This window comes from Myxocyprinus asiaticus, chromosome 17 (genome assembly GCF_019703515.2).
Source record: "Myxocyprinus asiaticus isolate MX2 ecotype Aquarium Trade chromosome 17, UBuf_Myxa_2, whole genome shotgun sequence".
Lineage (NCBI taxonomy): Eukaryota > Metazoa > Chordata > Actinopteri > Cypriniformes > Catostomidae > Myxocyprinus > Myxocyprinus asiaticus.
The window spans coordinates 46,972,683-46,995,000 of NC_059360.1; the positions used below are offsets into that span (position 1 = coordinate 46,972,683).

Genomic DNA, 22,318 nt, shown 5'->3' on the forward strand with positions numbered 1-22,318 from the left:
TAATCCGCAGCTACCGGAAATGCTTACTTGAGGTTATTGCTGCCAGAGTTGCATCGACCAGTTATTAAATCCAAGGGTTGAGTTATTTTTTCCACAGCATTGAGAATGTTTAATGGGATGTGTTCAATAAAGACATGAAAGATTATAATTGTTTGTGTGTTGTTAGCTTAAGCACATTGTTACTGTTGCGAGTTTGTAGGCAGTACAGACAAAGCTGTTCGTAGATTTTGGAATAACCACTTTTAATCGTGTTATCGATGCTGATAAATCACAGAATGGCCAAATAATTAACCTGACCGATATAAAAAAAACTCTCAGAGACATTTAGGTTGGATGAGGAAGAGACTTTTGGTGGAACTAAGATTCTGCCTGATCTTCCGCTCACTGAACTAAAGTGCTTACTAAAGTATTTCTGTACTGTACTGAGTGTGTAAAGCATCTGTGAAATGTTTTTCATCAGCATCAGGTGCTCAGCATCTCAGAAGGAGTTTTTAACGAGCAGAGAGAAGAGCTTGTTGGAACTGGTTGTGGTTAAAATCACAACAACTGCTAAGCATCCGTAAAGAAGCTTAGTGGCTTATTTGGAGATGTTTTACGTCACTGAGGCTTCATTATTCTGTTCCCTCAGGAAGCCAAGCTCAGAGAACTGCTGGATGTGGGGAATCTTGTGGGGCGGATTGAGAACCGGATGTTGACGGTGGTGACGGGACCCGACATGGTCAACATCCAGTACATAAACTTCATGGCCTTCCAGGAGGATGTCGCCAAGGTATCTCAATTAGCATTAATAATGTACACCATCTCTAAACATTTTATTGCGTAAAAATGATAATATATTTTAGAGTGTGTCTCAATGTACTTCTCTCATTGAGGTATTTCTACAGTATAAATTTCAGTCAGGATACTTGACCCAGTTTGCTTTAATAAAAATGCCTTTTTCATTTATGATTTGTCATCCATAAAGGAGTGGGCAGAAGAGCTGTTTAGTCTGGCATCCAACCTACTCGCTCAAAACATGGGCAGAGAATCGTGCCTGGAGAAAGTGTGAGTACCTGACTATGAATTGTATCATGTATGCTCAGACTATGAAGCCGTTTACACCAGAAATTATGAAATAATAAGGAGTTACTCATTTCAAGACAATTCTTTTGGGGGAAGATTGTTTTGTTTATTTCTTCTTGCTGAATTACCATTCATGGTGTTTAAAAAAATGTTGTATGTAAAGAATATGTTTGGGTCATAATTCACCCCAAAATAAAATTATATATCCCTCTGAGACCCAGCAAAAAAAAGTTAATTTGTTTAATGTCAATATAGTGTCTGGGGCATAAGAAACATATCACAATAATTGTTTTTTGATAGCTAAATAAATAAATAAATAAATAAATAATAATAATAATAATAATAATAATATATATATCATTACTCTAATGCAATTTTTTTTTATCTTATTCACATTACTTTAATGTAAAAAATAATTATATTTTATTTAAATGCAATGCATAGAGGTATTTGTTGTTCTGCCTTTAATTTATATTGATTTTAATTAAAAAAAAAACACTTTACATACGTTTTTTTTTGTTAATGGGATAGTTCACCCCAAAATGGAAATTCTCTCAGAAACACAAACAAAGATTTTTAGAAGAACATCTCAGCTCTGTAGGTCCATACAATGCAAGTGAATGGTGACAAGAACTTAGACGCTCCACAAAAAACACAAAGGCAGCATAAAAGTAATCCATACGACTCCAGTGGTTAAATATATTTCTTCAGAAGTGATATAATAGGTGTGGGAGAGGAACAGATAAAAATTAAAGTCAGTTTTTTGCTATAAATTTCCCCGTTTACATTCTTTTTCTTTTGTTTTTGGAGATTCAAATTCTTCATGCATATTGCCACCTACTGGCAGGGAGGAGAATTGATAGTAAAAAAAGGACTTAAACATTGATCTGTTTCTCACCCACACCTATCGTATCACTTCTGAAGACATATATTTAACCACGGGAGTCATATGGATTACTTTTATGCTGCATTTATGTGCTTTTTTGAGCTTCAAAGTTTTGGACTGTGGACTTGCGTTGTATGGACCTACAGAGCTGAGATATTCTTCTAAAAATATTCATTTGTTGTCATGAAATTAATGTCACAATGCAACAAATCTTATTGGTACCCCCTTTGATTTTGGGATAAAATAATTCCCAAACCTGTGTTTGCGAGATTCGCCCATGTATCTTTCCATAAAATTGTTCTGTTTGTCACCAGTTACACAAGACTCAAGCTGCAGCCCAATCAAGAGGGGCGAATCCCTGTGAAAAAGTAAGACAACGACTGTATTGACCTCTAACTCTCATTATATATCACAAAGTGAGACTCTTGCTGGATTTTAATCCTCCAAATATTTCGCTCTCTTTTGTGAAGCATATTCCGTATGTTTTCGGCTGACCGTAAGCGTGTGGAGACGGCGCTGGAGAGCTGTAATCTTCCGTCCGGCCGGGTGAGCATATGTGCAGATAATCACTCCAGATCCCTGCTGGAAGACAGGAAGATGGCATGTTTCTACAGGAAGTAAATGCATTGCCATCACTGCAAAAAATGTCCAGTTGAATCAAAGCGCAATGCCATTCTAGATGCTGGACAAATGGCATCTTTTGTTTCCAACCTATTGAAAACCTTACTTATTGACCCTATTTTTGCTGTGCTGTGCAATACAGGCTTTAGTGAAGCAGCATAGCAGAATGGAACGAATTACACATTATTTGAAAAAGACGTTTTTTGGACTTGATTCAGTTTACACGTGCAGTTACAGGCAAATAAATACACTTTCAATTCAGTAAAATGACCGAATCCAGATGATTTAAGCAGTTTATAGCTACTTTTGGGGGGTTAGATTCCAGAAAATTACAAGTTGGAAGAGAGGAGTTTTTATCTTTTCCTTCCTTGTTTTACTGAGTTTTATTCCTCATTGGGGAATACATATTAAGGCATGATTTTCTGTAAAGCTGTTCACTGAGGCCTTTGTCTGAGATGATAAAAATGAGAAATCTTTAAAAAATGTAGTTTATAAAACATTTATAGCCCAAAAAAACAAACAACAACAAAAAAATGTTTTAAATACATTTAAAAAAAAATTTTTTTTTACCATATTTGTAAATATATTTGAGAAGTTTTCTATGTGGGTTACTTCATTTTTTTTTATTATTATTATTTTTTTTTAAATAAAAATATCAGATATTTTTTTTAAACCACACACAGACAGACACGAGGGTCTGAAGGGGTCCTCTTTTTTTTATTCTGTTTTACCTGTATGTTTGTTATACGGTATAAAAGCTGTTTTATTCTACATGGAGAGGGTCCGCACATGGGGAATCACATGACCAGCCGAATACAACTCGCTTAATCTCAGTAACCGTCCTGTTATTGGACACTTTCACTCATTGATTAAAATAATCATGGCTGACTGTGAATACTAAATTTCTACAATGGCATCTGAAACTGAAAACTAGTGATTTTAAATGATGCTGCATCCAAGCCACTAGGTGTCAGTGTCAGTCCAAGATGACTTAAAGACAAAAGTTACTGAGTGCACCTTTATTAGATCTGGACAAAAAAATGAGCATCACATCATTGACCCAAAACCGTATGATTTTCTGTAAAGCTGCTTTGAAATGATGTGTATTGTGAAAAGCGCTATGCGATTAAAAATGACTTGACTTGCATGAAAATATGATCCAATTCCTCATGTAAATTAGATTTCTCAACAATCAACTTCTCAAAGTCCAATTCCTACAGTTTTTATAATTTATGAATGTTATTAAAGGACACACTGTAATGTGATAACCCAGAAATCACTTGTTTTTTTTTCCTGTATAAAGTCACGACTCACGACTGCAGAAACACTCAGTGTGAAAGCACATTGCGAGCATGCTGTTACAGTAATGCTGCTTCATTTATGTGTACATTGTAAAACAGGCCTTACATTTCCAATTCCAGTAAGAGGAGAAGTCCATTTGTTTACCTTTTTGTTTTAAGGTAAATCTAAAGGTTGAGTGGTTGCCACAGGGAGAATTTCAGAATCCATAATGTTAAAAGGCCTCAGGGGACTGCACAGAGAATAGTGTGTAGCTAATGAGAAAGAATCATTGTGTTATTTGCGCTGGTCTCCACGTCTGACTCACTCGCATTCAGAACCAGAATGTGTTTTTTTCATTTTATATTTTGACCAACAGAGCATTAATCAGCCGCTGGCTTTGGCACGGCCATCCAGACTGAAAGCTTTGCTTGATTATTTTGAATGTTTACTATGAGAGACGGATGTCTAACAGCATACGGTTGACATGGAGTAATGTTTGCTCTGCTACAGCTTCGTCCATTATTGGATTTGTTGCAACAATCCAATTGATTGTGTGTCAGATTAACTGGACGTTTGTAGACTTGATTGGAATTATCTAATTAATTTAAGGCTAGCTAAAATCTTTTAACTGTTATTAATATGAGACTGTGCATTATTAAAAGCATGTTTAGCCACTCTATTTTTGGTTTCAGCTTTAGATATATTTTGATTGATGGATGTGATCAATTCATTCAAACATTTGATGGATTTGTGAGTGCACAGACACATAACACTGGTGTAAGATTGAAGAGTCATTATTAAAACCTTTCTGAACTTTAAGCACTTTGTAAGATAAAATTATGAACAGAAATTGCAGTGTTTGATTGTGTGTTCTCCTTCGTCCATACAGAATGACTCCATCCCGTTGGAGGATTTAACTCATGAAGTTTACAAATCATTCATCAATAACCTCTGCCCACGATCAGAGATTAACCAAATCTTTGCCGATCTGTAAGTCTTTATCATTTTTCAGATAACTGTACCCTAATGATATATATATATATATGTTGTCCTAACTAGCTAAAACTTGGTTTATATGGCATACTTATATCAAAAGTGTATTTTTAAATATATGTTGTCATATGAATAGCAAGTGAATTGAGTAAATGTCACAAGATTTGAGTCGGATACGACTGACAGTAATGTGTTTACTTCAAGTGATTCTTTTAGTGAGTCAGATGTTAACTCAGAAACTGCTCTGGGCAGCGTTTCCAAAAACCATTGTAAGCCTAAGTAGATCGTAGAAACCATTGGCGCCAATGGTTTCTACGATCAACGTAAGCTTGCGATGCTTTTGGGAAACGCTGCCCTGATGGATTCAGTAGGTTCATTTAGTGAAGGATTCATTAGACTGATTCAAACAGGTAGCTCGTGAGTTGGTTAGTCGTTTGGATTTGTTCATTTCAAGGAATCGGTTCATGAGAGTCATTTGGAATGGTTAATTCAAAGAACCGGTTCATAAGAGTCATTTGGAATGGTTCATTCAAAGAGCCGGTTCATAAGAATCATTTGGAATGATTCATTCAAAGAACCGGTTCATATGAGTCATTTGGAATGATTCATTCAAAGAACCGGTTCATAAGAGTCATTTGGAATGATTCATTCAAAGAACCGGTTCATACGAGTCATTTGGAATGGTTCAATCAAATAACCATTTCATATGTGTCATTTGTTCATTAAATTGGACTTTACTAGTTGTGCGTGGATACCGCAGAGAATAGCGTTAAGCCTCCACACGTGCTATGTCTCCGCAGTAACACGCTCAACAAGCCATGTGATTAGATGCACGGATTGACGGTCTCAGATGCTGAGGCAAATGAGATTCGAGTCTGGATTGAAGCGAGTCACTACGCACTTAGAGCGCATTGGGAATTGGGCATTCCAAATTGGGGAGAAAAGGGGAGAAAATCCCTCCCCCAAAAATAAAATAAATTGGACTTTACTAGTCATGCGTTGCATGTTTGTTTTTGATTGCAGTCAGCAAACAAAACGCAATAGAAAAACATATTGGTTTTGCTGTTATTTCACAGCACATGCTCTTTTTATCACATCATATTCGATTCAAACTGCAAGCCTATAACTCTGGTAAATTCTCCTTTTTTTTGCCTATCATTTAATTTCAAGTGACATCCACAAAATTTGGCACAGAACTTCAAGCTGTTCTGACTCAGGTTGCTATTACTTTTATAACTGATCAAATTACGTTTTTTTGCGCAGTGGGCAAAATCTCATAGACTTAAAGTAAAGGTGTTGTGATTTGTTTTATGGAGTGGTATACAGACAATGTTCCTACTCCCTGAAAGATATTCATGAAATAAGTGTCCTTAAATATCTCACCGGTCTCTGTGACAGCTCTAAAGTCTGTTAATAGCAAGCAAAATAGTGTTCACTGGCCGCGGTTTTTGACGCTTTTGCCTGTCAATCATTTTGTGCGTTCTCCTAGTGTTGTAGTTGAAGCGGATGACTGAGGCTTAAGCCCAAATTATACTTTGGTACAGGACGTGTGACGCAAATATCGTCATCAGCAGAGTGTGCAAGCACTGAACGCCCGCATCCTGATTTTTCTACGCGTCTTTGAACATGAAGAATGCGCATGCGCCTGGAGTTATTTGCACTAATTAGTGGGTCCACAAGGTGGCAGCACTCATATTTGAGCAGTTGCTGTCACCAAGAAGCACTAAAAGTTATAAGCGCCTGTTTAAGGACCTGCCAATGTACACCTTTTAGGTCACTGTGTCAAGTTAAACGAAAAACATGTCTTGAGATCCCTGCGTTCGGGTTTGCGCTCCATCAAGCAGTGTTTGAACACAAGAACGTGTTCTCATTTTGTGTTCTCTGTCCTCTGTAAGTGTGGTTTGTTCTCTGTCTGTATAAGCTGTGCGTTGCCTATACAGCGAGTTTCGATTACTGCCCCCTGGAGGAAACAGGTGGTACTTCAAGCTTGAATTGCTTATATGGAAGGAATTTTTTTAACGCATTAGTTTTTTATACAATTAATCGCACTGAATTAACGCGTTAAATCGACAGCCCTTATTCAGATTCATAATAGTTGTCAGTTGAGGACGCTATTTTGCTACTGTTGCATTTAACAACGTTGGGAACACGCATTTATGCTGCTCTTCTGCTCGGTGTCAGTCTCAACGTATCTTTAATATGCGGTGTTTTGGAAAGAGGGGGCGTGGCTTACTCAGCGGCTGGTCTCGTGGAAGTTAGTCTGTCTGTCTGTCTGTTTGTTTTTTAATTGGTGTTAGCTTTGTCAAGCCAGCATCAATGTTTTTCTTGAAAAACTTTACCTATCTAGTTGAGAGTTGGTCCTTTATGCAAACAATTCACATTAAATCAAACACTTATTTTCTCTTTATCTCTCTCTGTTTTTCTCTACTCAGTGGTGCGAAGAGCAGAAACTATCTCACCATGGATCAAATGACCGACTTTATAAACAACAGACAGCGAGACCCTCGACTCAATGAGATCTTGTACCCTCCACTGAAGCCTGAGCAAACACAACTGCTCATGGAAAAATTCGAGCCCAACCCAGGAATGACCCAGAAAGGTCTGTTTAAAAACGAATTCTTCAAATATGTTAAAAATTTAAATTCTGCCATTATTTACTTTGAGTATTCCTTTCAGTAAAGGGTTTCGTCCACCAGAGCAGACTATTGATTCTCTGGATCATGTTGTCTCAGTATCATCTCAGCGCTGGTAATCCAAGGATGATACATGCCACAGTGTAACCAAAGAGTAGAATTAGCTCAGACTGGAGGTGTTCATTTATTGATTGCTGATAGACAGATTGAACGTAATTGTTTATCACGGTTAATTGAGTAGGGGGATTTTGCATTGGCTCCCATGAGGTGTCACATTTATAGAAGATCAAGATGTCAGGTCTTTTTAATCGAATGCTGTCTGTCAAGTTACTAATATGAAATATAAACTCTCATAAGTTTTTGCACCCAATTTTGTTGATTGACTGCCAAGTTATAGCTGTTTTCCACATTGATGGGTTCCTATATTGGAATGTTCTCTATAGCCTCTGGCTGGGGGATGTAAAGAATATTCAACATATTTTCTTGATGATTTTGCTGGCTATGCACAATACAACTACGCAACATTGTGCATATCACAGTGATTTTAATGCACTATTAATTGGCCATTGAGTTTCTAAAAGAGCGTGTTATTAGATACATTTTGCCATCCTGCCTTTTCTCACGACTCGAGTGTGGAGCATTAAAACAGAGGTGTTTTTATTGTGTCTCTGGTTTAAATTTCAGTTGCAAAACTGAATTAAGTTTGATTTATTTCCGTAAATCAGTTCAAACTGTCCGATGACAAAATGTGTATGGCAGCGGGGGCGTGGTCAAGCATCCGTCCGGAGAGAGAGAAAGCGGTAAACTAGATTATGTTTAACACCTGTTTCATATAAGCAGCCACGCCACCAGCAGAAGAGAGAGAGAGAGAGAGTCTGGCACAAGGAAGGCCACGGTGCTCCTGAAGCTGTTACATTTACTCTGTTATGTTTGTGAAGCTAATGAGTTGAAGTTACGACATGCCTGTGAAGCTGATGTACAAATTGTCACTTCTTAAGGTGTATCGGTGCTTAATTCGCATAAGAAGTCATTTATTCCTATTTAACTTAATAAAATAGGGATATATATTTTCCTTTAAGACTTTAAAATCTTGGCAAACATTGCGCAGGGGTTGACTGGCATGAAAAATAATGGTTTAATTTATTTTATTTTTTTTATCGAAATGCCTAAATATATCTCTCCTTTTGGTCAACTTTAGTCTTGGTCACGGTTATCTCAAATAATTGCGGTTAGATAAAAAAATCGCGATCAGGCAAAGCAATTATGACAGGCCTAAATCAGTCTTCCTTGCATTCATTTAGTGAAAGACGATGTGAAAAGCAAGCCTTGTTTATTATAACTAGATTATTACTTTTATTTTCTGTACTAAACATTTTGAATTTGGCTACAGTGACTGTTTAGTTGAAATGATTCTTCAAATGTAAAAACCAATCTCCCTTTTAACACATTTCAGAGCAAATACATAAACATCGAGATATATTGACATCGAGAAACCGTCAAAGGCTGATTTTTTTAAGCTATACTGGGCAGTCGTGAATGCCTTTGGATTTAATTTGTATTCTGTTGTGTTGTAATTCTATGGAAAAATGTCCACCTTTCTCTTAGTTTCATTACCATAGCAACAGTAACTCCCACGCTGCAGCCCGTGCCTTCCAACGCTGCAGTCGAGCCAGTTTATTTTTATCTCTCAGAGCACAAGGCTCCACGGGCAAACCGGAGATCAGGTCACTGGATGACAATGTGCGGGAAGCCGCTAGCTTGTGACAGGTGACTGATTAGACACATTGAGTCCAGAGGGTCCCGTGATGGGGATAGATGAGGATGATCATTGGGCTATTTAGCTCACGGATCTCGCTTAGCACCTTCATGTCATACGGATTACAAACTCTATTTTCTCAGTCCAGTCGCAGAGACAGACAGGGGACAAACGATGCCCGCACGAGACGCCAATATTTGCATAGTATTGATCGTAGCTTGGAAAAAAACAATTGGGATGCAAATGCAATGGTGGACTGCTTTGGCAGGATTACATTGTTTACAAGTGCAACTTTTGCGAATTGTCTATAAAAACCTTACATTTATGTTGGAAAATTGATTCATGTTGTTATGTCTGAAACAAACCTGAAAAACATCTTAAACAAGCCTAAGGAGGTTTGCTGGTTTTAACTGGTCTTCCAGCCTAGCCAAGCAGGTTAAAAATGGTTTAGCTGATCTCTCAGCCTGACCACACTGGTTTGAGCTGGTTTTACAAGTCCTCCAGCTGGGTCAAGCTGGTTTACTCTGGTTTAGCGGGCTATCCAGCCTGCCCAGTCTGGATTAATATGGTTTAGCTTGTCTCTCAACATTGTCACACTGGGTTAAGATGGTTAAGCTGGTCTCTTTGCCTGACCATACTGGTCTAAGCTGGTTTAACTGGTCCTCCACTCTGGTCAACATGGTATATGCTGGTTTAGCTCATTTTCCAGCCTGGCCATGCAGGTTTAAGCTGGTTTAGCTGCTCTTTCAGCCTGGCAAACTGGTGTTTTGCTGGCTTAGCTGGTCTTCTAGCCCAGCCAAGCAGGTTTAAGATGGTTTAGCTGGTCTCAGTGTGGCCATCATAAACCAGCATCTCAAAAATGTATGTTTAAGATGGTTCAGCTGGTCTCTCAGCCTGACTATTCTGGTTTAGTTGGTCCTCCAGCCTGGTCAATCTGGTCTAAGCTGGTTTATCTGGTACTCCAGGCTGGTCAACCTGGTTTAGCTGGTTTCTCAGCCTGACCACAGTGGTTTAAGCTGGTTTTACTAATCCTTCTGCCAGGTCAAGCTGGTTTACGCTGGTTTAGCTAGTTTAAGATGGTTTAGCTGGTCTCTCAGCCTGGTTATTTTAAACAATCATCTCAAAGCGCTGTTTTAAGGTAGTTTAGCTGGTCTCTCAGCCTGACCATACTGGTTTAAGCTGGTTTAACTAGTCCTCCAGCCTGGCCTCACTGGTTTAAGCTGATTTAGCTGCTCTTCCAGCCTAGCCTAGCAGCTAGGTTTAGCTGGTCTCTCAGCCTGGTCACACTGGTTTAAGATGGTTTAGCTGGTCTCTCAGCCTGGTTACACTTGTTTAGCTGGTCTCTCAGCCAGGTCAATCTGGTCTAAGCTGCTTTATCTGTTCCTCCATCCTGATCAACCTAGTTTAAGCTGGTTTAACTGGTCCTCCAGCCCAGCCAAGAACTTTTATGATGGTTTAGCTGGTGTCTTAGCCTGGTCACACTGGTTTAAGATTGTTTCATCTGGTCTCTCAGTCTGACTACCTGGTTTAGCTTATCCTCCAGCTTTATCAGTCTGGTCTAAGATGGTTTATCTGGTCCTCCAGTCTGGTCAACCTGTTTTAAACTGATTTAGCTGGTCTTCCAGTCTGGCGAAGAACTTTTATGATGGTTTAGCTGGTGTCTCAGCATGGTCACACTGGTTTATCTGGTCCTCCAGCTTGGTCAAATTGGTCTAAGATGGTTTATCTGGTCCTTCAGCCTGGTCAACCTGGTTTAAGCTGGTTTAGCTGCTCTACCAGCCTGGCCAAGCTGGTGTTCAGCTGGTCTAGCCTTACCAGCTGATAAGTGCTTCAAACCTCTCTTTAACCATAAGATCAGCCTGCAATCCCAACAACAAGTTTTTGTTTTTGATTATATATATATAATTTAAATTATTATTATTTTTTTTTTTATCTGCAGGATTGGGACAATACAATCTATATCTTATCCTGTTCTTGCCGTTTTATTCTCCATTTAACTCGACAAGACAATTGCTGAATTCTCTCGAGCGTGGTAATTGTAGTCTTTTAAACCCATTTGACTCCCTTGTCATGGACATCAAGGTGGTTTGTGTTATTTTGGTGTGCAAATCAATGGTTATTTGCATTGGAGTGGCAGAAACCACTGCGGTTGTGACTGAGTTAACCCTAAAACATTACATTGAGTCTGTGCAATGGCCGTCTGCCGTCAAAAAGGGCCATGGATAATTACATTTGGAGCTCTGCAAAGAATAGGTTTAATTAATGTAAACTGCTGGTGAGAATTAGTCACATGGGACGTCTGTCCCCGCATGTCTTTCCTTCAACCATGATTGCTGTTTAGGGAACACTGATCTTGCAGCGAGTCTAATTTGAAGTCTGTTTGCAATTGCAGTGCTAATTTACTCAATGAGACAAGTTGTTACTTTAGGTGCAAAATGGAGAAACAGAGTGACAGTTTTCTGTTCTGAGGTAAAATAAACTCGGTTTAATGGAACCCTTTCATGGAAATAAAGTTCTAAATGTAGACTGTTTACTTAATCCAATGTGAAACTGCATTCACAACGTTTTTAACTTTTGTAAAGATACGTATTTCTGAAATATATTATAATTATATATTATAATATATTAAATATGAAAATATGAGTAGAATATTAATCGGGACAGAATGCAGAAGAAACAATTTATTGTGTCATTTGTATAACAGGGCAGATCTCTGTGGAGGGTTTTGCCAGGTATCTGATAAGTGAAGAAAACAGTGTGATTCCTCCAGAGAAACTGGACCAGAGTGAAGACATGACATTCCCCTTGTCTCATTACTTCATCAACTCCTCGCACAACACCTACCTCACAGGTAACACAACACCAATTACAAACAAATTCATTCATATATTATTGAGTGGTACAAATGGCCCTCATTCCTGTGCAAAAGTTGCTAAAGTACATACTTACCTTCTACAATGCAAATGGGTGTGTTTTTGTGTCTCTGTGTGTTAGCGGGTCAGCTCGCAGGTAACTCCTCCGTTGAGATGTATCGGCAGACGCTGTTGTCTGGCTGTCGCTGTGTGGAGCTCGACTGCTGGAAGGGTCGTACTGCAGAGGAGGAACCCGTCATTACTCACGGCTTCACCATGACCTCTGAGATCTCCTTCAAGGTGAACCAAAACCCTCCACAGCCCATGACACGCTGAGGAGAGTTTAGGTTAAGATTTCACAAGTGCTTTCAGTGAAGTACTGCTTTAGCTTTATATTTTATGTTCTGCTTTTGGAGACATTTCTGTGAGAGACCTTGTAGACTTATTAAAAAACACCATTTAAAGCTTAAACACTGCAAAAAGCCTATTATTAATCAGTATATTTGCCTGTTTTCCATTAAAATTTCTATACTTCCTCAAAACAGGAATAATTTACCTCATAAGCAATTTAGGTATTAAGATATTAAGGCTAGTTCTCAGAAAATCTATCTCTAATATAAAAAAGTGTGCTTTGTATTGTTTCACTGGCAGTTTTTTGGAAAACATTACTAATTACAACACAGTTTAGTTTATTTTAGTTTTTAGCTTTTATTAGCTTCGTTTCCGCTCGTTTTCGTTTAATATTAATTTTGTTTCCCTCTTTTGTTTATGTTAGCTTTGTTTCCATTTGTTTTCAATTGGTTTAGTTTCTTTTTCATCTTTCGCTTTTGTTCGCTTCATATTCATTTGTTTTCACTTTGTTTTGTCTTAATTTTATTTTAATCTTTCGCTTTTGTTTGCTTCGTTTTCATTTGTTTTTGTTTTGTTTAATTTTCAGTTTGTTTTCATCTTTTGCTTTAGTTAGCTTTGTTTCCATTTGTTTTCGATTGGTTTAGTTTTAATTTTCTTCATCTTTCGCTTTTGTTTGCTTTGTTTTCATTTTGTTTTGTTTCCATTTCATGTTCATCTTTCACTTTTGTTCACTTTGTTTTGTTTTCAGTTTATTTTCATCTTTCGCTTTTGTTTGCCTCATTTTAATTTGTTTTTGTTTGTTTAATTTTCATTTTGCTTTCACCTTTTAGTTTTGTTAGCTTTGTTTCCATTTGTTTTCAATTGGTTTAGTTTTAATTTCTACATCTTTTGCATTTCTTTGCTTTGTTTTCATTTTGTTTTGTTTCCATTTTATTTAGCTTTTTTCACTTTGTTACTATTAGTTTTTGTTTTGTTTAGATTTCATTTGTTTTAATTTTGTTTTGTTTCCATTTAATTTTCTTTAGTTTATTTTTTCTCGCTTCGTTACCATTTGATTTTGTATTGTTTAGGTTTCATTTTGTTTTCATGTCTCACTTTTGTTTGCTTCATTTCCATTTGTTTTTGTTTTTAGTTTTAATTTTTTATTATTCACTTTTGTTTGCTTTGATTCAATTTGTTTCCATTTCATGTTTATCTTTCACTTTTGTTTGCTTCATTTTCACTTGTTTTCACTTTGTTTTGTTTTCAGTTTGTTTTCATCTTTCGCTTTTGTTCGCTTTGTTACCATTTGTTTTCGATTGGTTTAGTTTTCATTTTCTTCATCTTTTGCTTTTGTTTGCTTTGTTTTCATTTTGTTTTGTTTCCATTTCATGTTCATCTTTCACTTTTGTTCGCTTTGTTACCATTTGTTTTTGTTTTGTGTTGTTTCGTTTTCATTTTGTTTTCATCTTTCACTTTTGTTCGCTTTGTTACCATTTGTTTTTGTTTTGTTTTGTTTCGTTTTCATTATGTTTTCATCTTTCACTTTTGTTCGCTTCATTTTCACTTTGTTTTGCTTTCAGTTTATTTTCATCTTTCGCTTTTGTTCGCTTTGTTACCATTTGTTTTTGTTTTGTTTTGTTTCATTTTCATTTTGTTTTCATCTTTCACTTTTGTTTGCCTCATTTTCACTTTGTTTTGTTTTCAGTTTATTTTCATCTTTCGCTTTTGTTCACTTTGTTACCATTTGTTTTTGTTTTGTTTCGTTTTCATTTTGTTTTCATCTTTCACTTTTGTTTGCCTCCTTTTAATTTGTTTTTGTTAGCTTTGTTTCACTTTTTTCTGGTTGGTTTCATTTCATTTTTTTTAAATTTCACTTTTGTTTTCTTTGTTTCCATTTGTTTTCTATTGGTTTAGTTTTCATTTCTACATATTTCGCATTTCTTTGCTTTGTTTTCATTTCGTTTTGTTTCCATTTTATTTTCTTTCGCTTTTTTCACTTTGTTACTATTTGTTTTTGTTTTGTTTAGTTTTAATTTTGTTTTCATATCTCATTTTTGTTTGCTTCATTTCCATTTGTTTTTGTTTTTAGTTTTCATTTTTTATCATTCACTTTTGTTTGCATTGATTCAATTTGTTTAGTTTAGTTTTCATTTTATTTTCATCTTATAGTTATTAAGAGTACATAGTATTATCGACAAAATTGTAAGTGTATAAGTAGTAGTAGTATAATACAACAAAATATGTAACCCCATTGGATTAGCTCTGAATTAGCTCTGAATTTGCAATTCTAATTGCATTATAAAATATATTGGAACAATATTAAACTTTATTCAAATACTTCATTCCTTTGATTTGCCAGCAGCTCAGATTATTTAATTAAACCAGTTTCATTTGCAATCTGTTCTTCTTTTCCAGGAAGTGATTGAAGCCATCGCAGGGTGCGCTTTTAAAACGTCTCCTTTCCCCGTCATCCTGTCCTTTGAGAATCATGTGGACTCGTAAGTGTATCCGCACGCCTCCCGCAGCCACTGGTACTTTTGCTCCTCAGGGCTGCCTGCAACTATGGCAACAAGGACTAGAACGATTACAGCCGTCTCTGAAATGCATAATTTGTTTGCAGTCATCATTGTTCTCTTGATAGATTTAATGCTCAGCGGCAGCTTGAACGCTCGCTTTATTTTCTGCATGAAATCAAAGATGACATGATGTGCGCGCAGTCAGAGAATTTCATTTATAATTTATAAAATATATTATGGAATTTCAAATTATAAATATAAGTGTAGTTTTCCAGGAATAAGGTGTATGCAAATGTCACAAGACACAATTTATTTTATTGATTGTTATTATGAGGATGGCGGTTTAATGACAGGTATTATTGTTTATTTTGAATCACAGTCCCAAACAGCAAGCCAAGATGGCAGAATATTGCAGATCGATATTTGGGGATGCACTTTTGACGGAGCCACTTGAGAAATATCCTGTAAGTTTATTATTTCGGAATTCATATATGGGCGTTTCTACAACTGAGACCTTTTGGTCCTGCAGACTTTTAGAAGATAAACTAATCTCCCTTTTAAACACACTTTTCAAACTTAAATAATTGTTTTTTTAATAAATGTGTTTATTAACAATGTCCAAAGAGGATATACATGCATCACTGGAGAATTATGCCATTTCACCCCCTGAAATGTCATGAATAAATGTAATTTCCACCAGGTTTTAAAATCATCATCCATTCTTTGGTGAAAATGACATTTTTTTTATTTTATTAAAATGGCAGACCAATTTGAATGTATCCTAAATTAAATACACAATTAAAAAATATTTTCTCACTTTTTGCATAATTTGGCAAAATTAATGGGATTGGATTGGAAAGGACGATTGGAAATATTCTGTATACAAGTGATATTTCCCTTAATTTTTCTTTGTTTTGTTCAAACATCACTTGTCTCATATTTCATCTCAAGTATGCTCGTCACTGACACTTTTGTCCTTTTGGTAACAAGTACACTAACTTTATAAAAACGTTCTTTGGGGCAAAATTGTTTGAAAAATTTATAGAAATAATTTTCACACAATTTATATTGAAAAGGATAGTTTATTTCAGTCTCTATTTAATTATAATAGTTTAAAAAATGTAATCATTTTTAAATTTTTAAACTTTATTAACTTTATTATTATTATTATTTATTTAATATTTAATTTTTTATGATGGAATTTCATATTTTGTGATTGAAAGTTTTGGTCTGTTACAACAAAAAACAATAGGGTAAAGCAATCAAATCTAAACATAAAAAGCATTTGAAAGTATAATATGTATATGTTTTAAGGTGACTCATATTACGACAAGAAAAGTAGTTGAAATCTCTTAGTTATACAAAATCAAATGTAATAAAAATCAACCGCTGGTGCATTTAGTTGAAGAAAGACCCTCATGTTCATGGACAGTTGCATCAGTTTGGGTCAAGCTTGTGTCTCATCACAGATTGTGTTGTGTTTTTGTAGCTGGAGCCTGGTGTTCCTCTGCCGAGCCCACAAGAGCTCATGGGAAAAATCCTCATTAAGAACAAGAAATCCCACCCCAAACCGTCAGATGGCAGTACGAAGAAAAAACTTACCGAGCAAGCGTCCAACAGCGACTCGTCCAGCGTATTTGAGCCATCCTCACCCAGTGCTGGACCTGCAGGTATTAAACGAGTCATATTCTACACTTTTATCATTTTTACCACTTAATAGTTTGGACACACCTACTCATCCTTTATTAACCCCTTAAACGCATTTTTTTTGGCTGCCGCCCGCAATTCTTCACTCTAAAATTACTGTGGAATAATTGCAAAAAATGTGTCTAATTTTTCAGAGAACTGCCCAAATAATAATAAAAAAAAGGACTCCAATTATTCATAAATCATATTGTATGTGTTTATAATCTTATGACAAACAAAGTTTTTTAGAAAAAATAAAAATAAATTAAAACAATTGTTTTTTGTAAACATGTAATTCTGGTTCTGTTCACTCTACCTCACTTTGAAAAGTCTCATTTTATTCCACTAGATGACAGTAAAAACTAGAATCTTTTTTTTCTCTATCACATTTCATCACAATATACAGATCTGAAATGTAGGTGGCGCTCTAACGTATTTTATCCATCACAGATGTGCTCGTCCATAGACATTCAGTCTAATTTTCAGTTCAAGCACCACCCTCATTGTTTCATTGAATATCTCGGCCTCTGAGTGGACTAGAAGCTCAATCTAGGTGTCTCTCCTTTGCAATGATATATAGTTTTCGATATATCGAAAACATATTTTTATGATGATTTGTTTTGCATGCTTTTCCTTCTGGATGGCATATTTTGTTATAGACATCTAATATATAACATTGGATTATTCAGCCAAACAAGCTCACAGACAAGTAATCAATGGCTAATTGTTTAGAGAATTCCCTAAAAATTAAAGCAGATATTAGGTTTTTGGCTATTTGGGGCTTACAGCAGCAGTTATTGGAGCATAAATTGGAGACATTTGTATTTGATGACCTTCAGAAATCATATTTCACTTTGTGATTCTTTTGAAAATCTTTCGAACTGTTGTATTAGGGCATCAAAATAAACTGAAAAGTCACATTCCTGAGAGTGAGAGCTTTCAATAGATATATGACTTGTCCATTTAGATGCTATATGAAGGACTTTTATTTTCATATAAATATTTCTACCCCATTACCTCTAGAGGGCGCTAATTTTCAATGCAAATTATTTTAGGCCTTATTTTGTTATTTTAAGTAACATAAATGCAAACGTGATGGTTATCTCTGAAAACTTCAGATTCTAAGCTTTCAAATGATACCTCATAGGCTTGATTTGTATATGGAGACTTTAACGTTTTAAGCGTAAACATTTTTCGCACCCCTTTGAACCCGCCGGTCATATGTTAATGAGCTCAAGATTGTGATGTAATAATAACATTACAATTTCTAAATGACCTTTTTTACAGCTTAATTGTCATTGCAATTACATAGCAAAAATATTTTCTTATGCAATATTTTTTTATTTTTTTCACAAACAAACATTTACGCATAAAGTTCACTGAATTTTGTTAGATTTCTCTGAAAACAAGTTCAAGTAAATGCATCTTTTTTTTAAGAATGTTTAGATATTTTTAGTTGAAAACATGACAATAACACAGATAGGGAGCAAATATTATGGTTGCATTAAAACATTTTAGAGTGTAAAAAATGTGCTTACTTATATGTTTAGCACAACGAAAGAAAGTAAGATTGCAGGGGACAAACACAAACGACAACCATCAACTCTTCAACTTTCTCAGTTATGACACCGTTCTGTCGTAGTTCTCATATCCATTAGCTGGTGTCTATGTACAGACGCTTGTGGAGAGAAATGCGCCTGACATTTAGACACTCTGCAGGTCAGAGACAAACACCCAGCCGCCCGTGTTTGTGTGTTATGGAGGCATTGTGAGCAGCAGATTATGCGAACGGTTTTTAAAGGTTGACTCCAGACAGCATTCAGGCAGAGAGCTGATGTTGAACAGCTGGTTTCTCAGCACGATGTAGATTCCTCAAACATCCACCTGTAAGAGATCCATGACTCCAAATCACTTCAGAAATCATACTTGATTTCTAAAGATTCACAGCTGCTCTGTGAGTTATTCACAAACTGAAGAGATGGCCCAATTATCAAGTAAATGCATATGGTGTCAGAATAAACTAAATATGATTCATAAAGCACAAATGGATATTATCAAAGTTTTTATAGTTTTATGCAAAACATTCGTTGCTATTTTGTCACCTTCATATTTTTCCAAACCTGACTTGACTTTCATTCTTCTGTGGAACACAAAGGGAGATGTTTTTTATATATATATATATACAGTGGTGTGAAAAAGTGTTTGCCCCCATCCTGATTTCTTATTTTTTTGCATGTTTGTCACACTTAAATGTTTCAGATCATCAAACAAGTTTAAATATTAGTCAAAGATAACACAAGTAAACACATAATGAAGTTTTTAAATGAAGGTTGTTATTATTAAGGGAAAACAAAATCCAAACCTACATGGCCCTGTGTGAAAAAGTGTTTGCCCCACCTGTTAAAACATAACTTAACTGTGGTTTATCACACCTGAGTTCAATTTCTCTAGCCACACCCAGGCCTGATTACTGCCACACCTGTTCTCAATCAAGAAATCACTTAAATAGGACCTGCCTGACAAAGTGAAGTAGACCAAAAGATCTTCAAAAGCTAGACATCATGCCGAGATCCAAAGAAATTCAGGAACAAATGAGAAAGAAAGTAATTGAGATCTATCAGTCTGGAAAAGGTTATAAAGCCATTTCTAAAGCTTTGGGACTCCAGAGAACCACAGTGAGAGCCATTATCCACAAATGGTGAAAACATGGAACAGTGGTGAACCTTCCCAGGAGTGGCCGGCTGACCAAAATTACCCCAAGAGCGCCGCGACGACTCATCCAAGAGGTCACAAAAGACCCCACAACAACATCCAAAGAACTGCAGGCCTCACTTGCCTCAGTTAAGGTCAGTGTTCATGACTCCACCATAAGAAAGAGACTGGGCAAAAATGGCCTGCATGGCAGAGTTCCAAGATGAAAACCACTGCTGAGCAAAAAGAACATTAAGGCTCGTCTCATTTTTGCCAGAAAACATCTTGATGATTCCCAAGACTTTTGGGAAAATACTCTGTGGACTGACGAGACAGAAGTTGAACTTTTTGGAAGGTGTGTGTCCCATTACATCTGGCGTAAAAGTAACACCGCATTTCAGAAAAAGAACATCATACCAACAGTAAAATATGGTGGTGGTAGTGTGATGGTCTGGGGCTGTTTTGCTGCTTCAGGACCTGGAAGACTTGCTGTGATAAATGGAACCATGAATTCTGCTGTCTACCAAAAAATCCTGAAGGAGAATGTCCGGCCATCTGTTCGTGACCTCAAGCTGAAGCGAACTTGGGTTCTGCAGCAGGACAATGATCCAAAACACACCAGCAAGTCCACCTCTGAATGGCTGAAGAAAAACAAAATGAAGACTTTGGAGTGGCCTAGTCAAAGTCCTGACCTGAATCCTATTGAGATGCTGTTGCATGACCTTAAAAAGGCAGTTCATGCTCGAAAACCCTCCAATGTGGCTGAATTACAACAATTCTGCAAAGATGAGTGGGCCAAAATTCCTCCACAGCGCTGTAAAAGACTCATTGCAAGTTATCGCAAACGCTTGATTGCAGTTGTTGCTGCTAAGGGTGGCCCAACCAGTTATTAGGTTTAGGGGGCAATCACTTTTTCACACAGGGCCATGTAGGTTTGGATTTTGTTTTCCCTTAATAATAACAACCTTCATTTAAAAACTGCATTTTGTGTTTACTTGTGTTATCTTTGACTAATATTTAAACTTGTTTGATGATCTGAAACATTGAAGTGTGACAAACATGCAAAAAAATAAGAAATCAGGAAGGGGGCAAACACTTTTTCACACCACTGTATATATCTCCCCAATGTGGAATGCCCAATTCCCAATGCGATCTAAGTCCTCGTGGTGGCGTAGTGACTCGCCTCAAGCCTGGTGGCGGAGGACGAATCTCAGTTGCCTCCGCGTCTGAGACTGTAAATCCGTGCATCTTATCACGTGGCTTGTTGAGTGCGTTACCGTGGAGACATAGCGTGTGTGGAGGCTTCACGCTATTCTCCGCGGCATCCACGCACAACTCACCACGCGCCCCACCGAGAGCGAACCACATTATAGCGATCACGAAGAGGTTACCCCATGTGACTCTACCCTCCCTAGCAACCAGGCCAATTTGGTTGCTTAGGAGACCTGACTGGAGTCACTCAGCACGCAAAAGGAGATGTTTTTGAAGAATGTTCACACATTAAACTGAATGAGAACTGGGCTGTTGAGCTTTAAAAAGGACACAAAAACACACCATAAAAGTAGCCCATACGACTCATGCGCTATTTTCCAAGTGTTCTGAAGTCATACGATACGTTTTGTGTGAGGAACAAATGCAAATGAAAGTATTTATTTCATTTTTTTGTTAGAAATATCCCTTTGAGGTCTCTACTCTTGTCCTGTTTTGCTGTTCAAAATAAATGACTCACACAAACACATGGGTCAGATTTGTTCGTGCAAGTTTCCTTCTATTGTTGGTGATTTTAAGTTAGTTTATGAGGTGTTTTAACACACACACACACACACACACACACATATGATTCATTTAATCAGTTTGATTGTTTTGTGTTTTTGTGGTTCAGTGTCTGCAGAGGTGGAGGCTGATGAAGATGATGATGAAGACGACGATGATGATGATTGTAAGAAGTCCATGGATGAGGTAAATCTGGTTTTTACTCACAGATGTTTATATTTTAGTGGTAAATTGATATATTGGCCTAGCTGATTGACCATAACTGTGCCTGCTTGCAGAATAAAAGGGGGTAAAATTTTCATCAAACTATTTTATTTATTTATTTATTTATTTTTTGTTAAATGAAGTTAAAATTAAAACTGAATTGAAAACTTCATTTGTTTTTGTTACTTTTCAAATGTTTTTTTTTATGTATATATTTGACAATTTTAGCCTTGTCCCAGACCCAGACACCCAATATTAAAACTATGGAAACCCATTATACTGTAAAAATGTGAATTATTACATGTTTAAAATTATGAAAAAACAAACAAAAGCCTTTTCAATATTCATTGTGTGAAAATGATTTCTGTCATTTTATTTATTTTAAAAAAAACATTTTTTTTAATTACGACTGTCCCAGAGCTGTGGCAATATCACTGGAAAATATCACTGTTTATTGAGTGTAATGTTTTAACATTTTAAACAATGTTCTACATCTGAATTCATATATCTACTAAAAATCATCTTGACACCAGTTGATAAAAGTCAAAGCAAAAATGGCTCAGAAAAGTGTAGTTCTGAGAAAAGCTCCAGCAGCATTCAAGACGATGATATTTGATTTAATATTTTTTTTAATCAAATGCATTGACATTCACACATTTGAATTATTATTTAAGTGTCTAAATACTTTTAGAGGTCACTGTATAATGCATGAAATCTTTTGGGGTTGCAGTGACGTTTTTTTGGTCTATAGGGTACAGCGGGTTCTGAAGCGTTTGCCACTGAAGAAATGTCCACGCTTGTCAATTACATCCAGCCCACTAAATTCCACTCCTTTGAGGTTTCCAAAAGTAAGTACAATCATATGTGTTAGCTGACCTATATCTAATAAAAATAAAGATATCATTTAAACCTAGATTTTTCCATTTTCAGAAACCAAACGCAGTTATCAGATGTCCTCGTTTGTGGAGACAAAAGCCCTGGAACAGCTCACAAAGACACCAGTCGAGTTTGTCGAGCATCCTTTACCTGCA

At 36.5% G+C, this 22,318-nt stretch overlaps 1 protein-coding gene across 3 annotated transcripts in view; it reads left to right on the plus strand.

Annotated features, from left to right (window-relative positions):
* Positions 1–22,318, plus strand: part of LOC127455164 (1-phosphatidylinositol 4,5-bisphosphate phosphodiesterase beta-1-like) — an 80,387-nt gene that overhangs the window by 32,252 nt on the left and 25,817 nt on the right. For all 3 annotated transcript variants that reach the window (XR_007899642.1, XR_007899641.1, XM_051722809.1), the window contains exons 4-17: positions 629–769; positions 965–1,044; positions 2,263–2,316; positions 2,419–2,494; positions 4,740–4,840; positions 7,276–7,442; positions 11,937–12,083; positions 12,227–12,384; positions 14,833–14,915; positions 15,313–15,397; positions 16,423–16,603; positions 21,193–21,269; positions 22,039–22,135; positions 22,218–22,302. Coding sequence is in view for 1 of the 3 variants with exons in the window: in XM_051722809.1 (XP_051578769.1) it covers positions 629–769; positions 965–1,044; positions 2,263–2,316; positions 2,419–2,494; positions 4,740–4,840; positions 7,276–7,442; positions 11,937–12,083; positions 12,227–12,384; positions 14,833–14,915; positions 15,313–15,397; positions 16,423–16,603; positions 21,193–21,269; positions 22,039–22,135; positions 22,218–22,302 (1,532 nt within the window). In the remaining 2 variants the exon portion in view is untranslated. The remainder of the gene's footprint in view (positions 1–628; positions 770–964; positions 1,045–2,262; positions 2,317–2,418; positions 2,495–4,739; positions 4,841–7,275; positions 7,443–11,936; positions 12,084–12,226; positions 12,385–14,832; positions 14,916–15,312; positions 15,398–16,422; positions 16,604–21,192; positions 21,270–22,038; positions 22,136–22,217; positions 22,303–22,318) is intronic.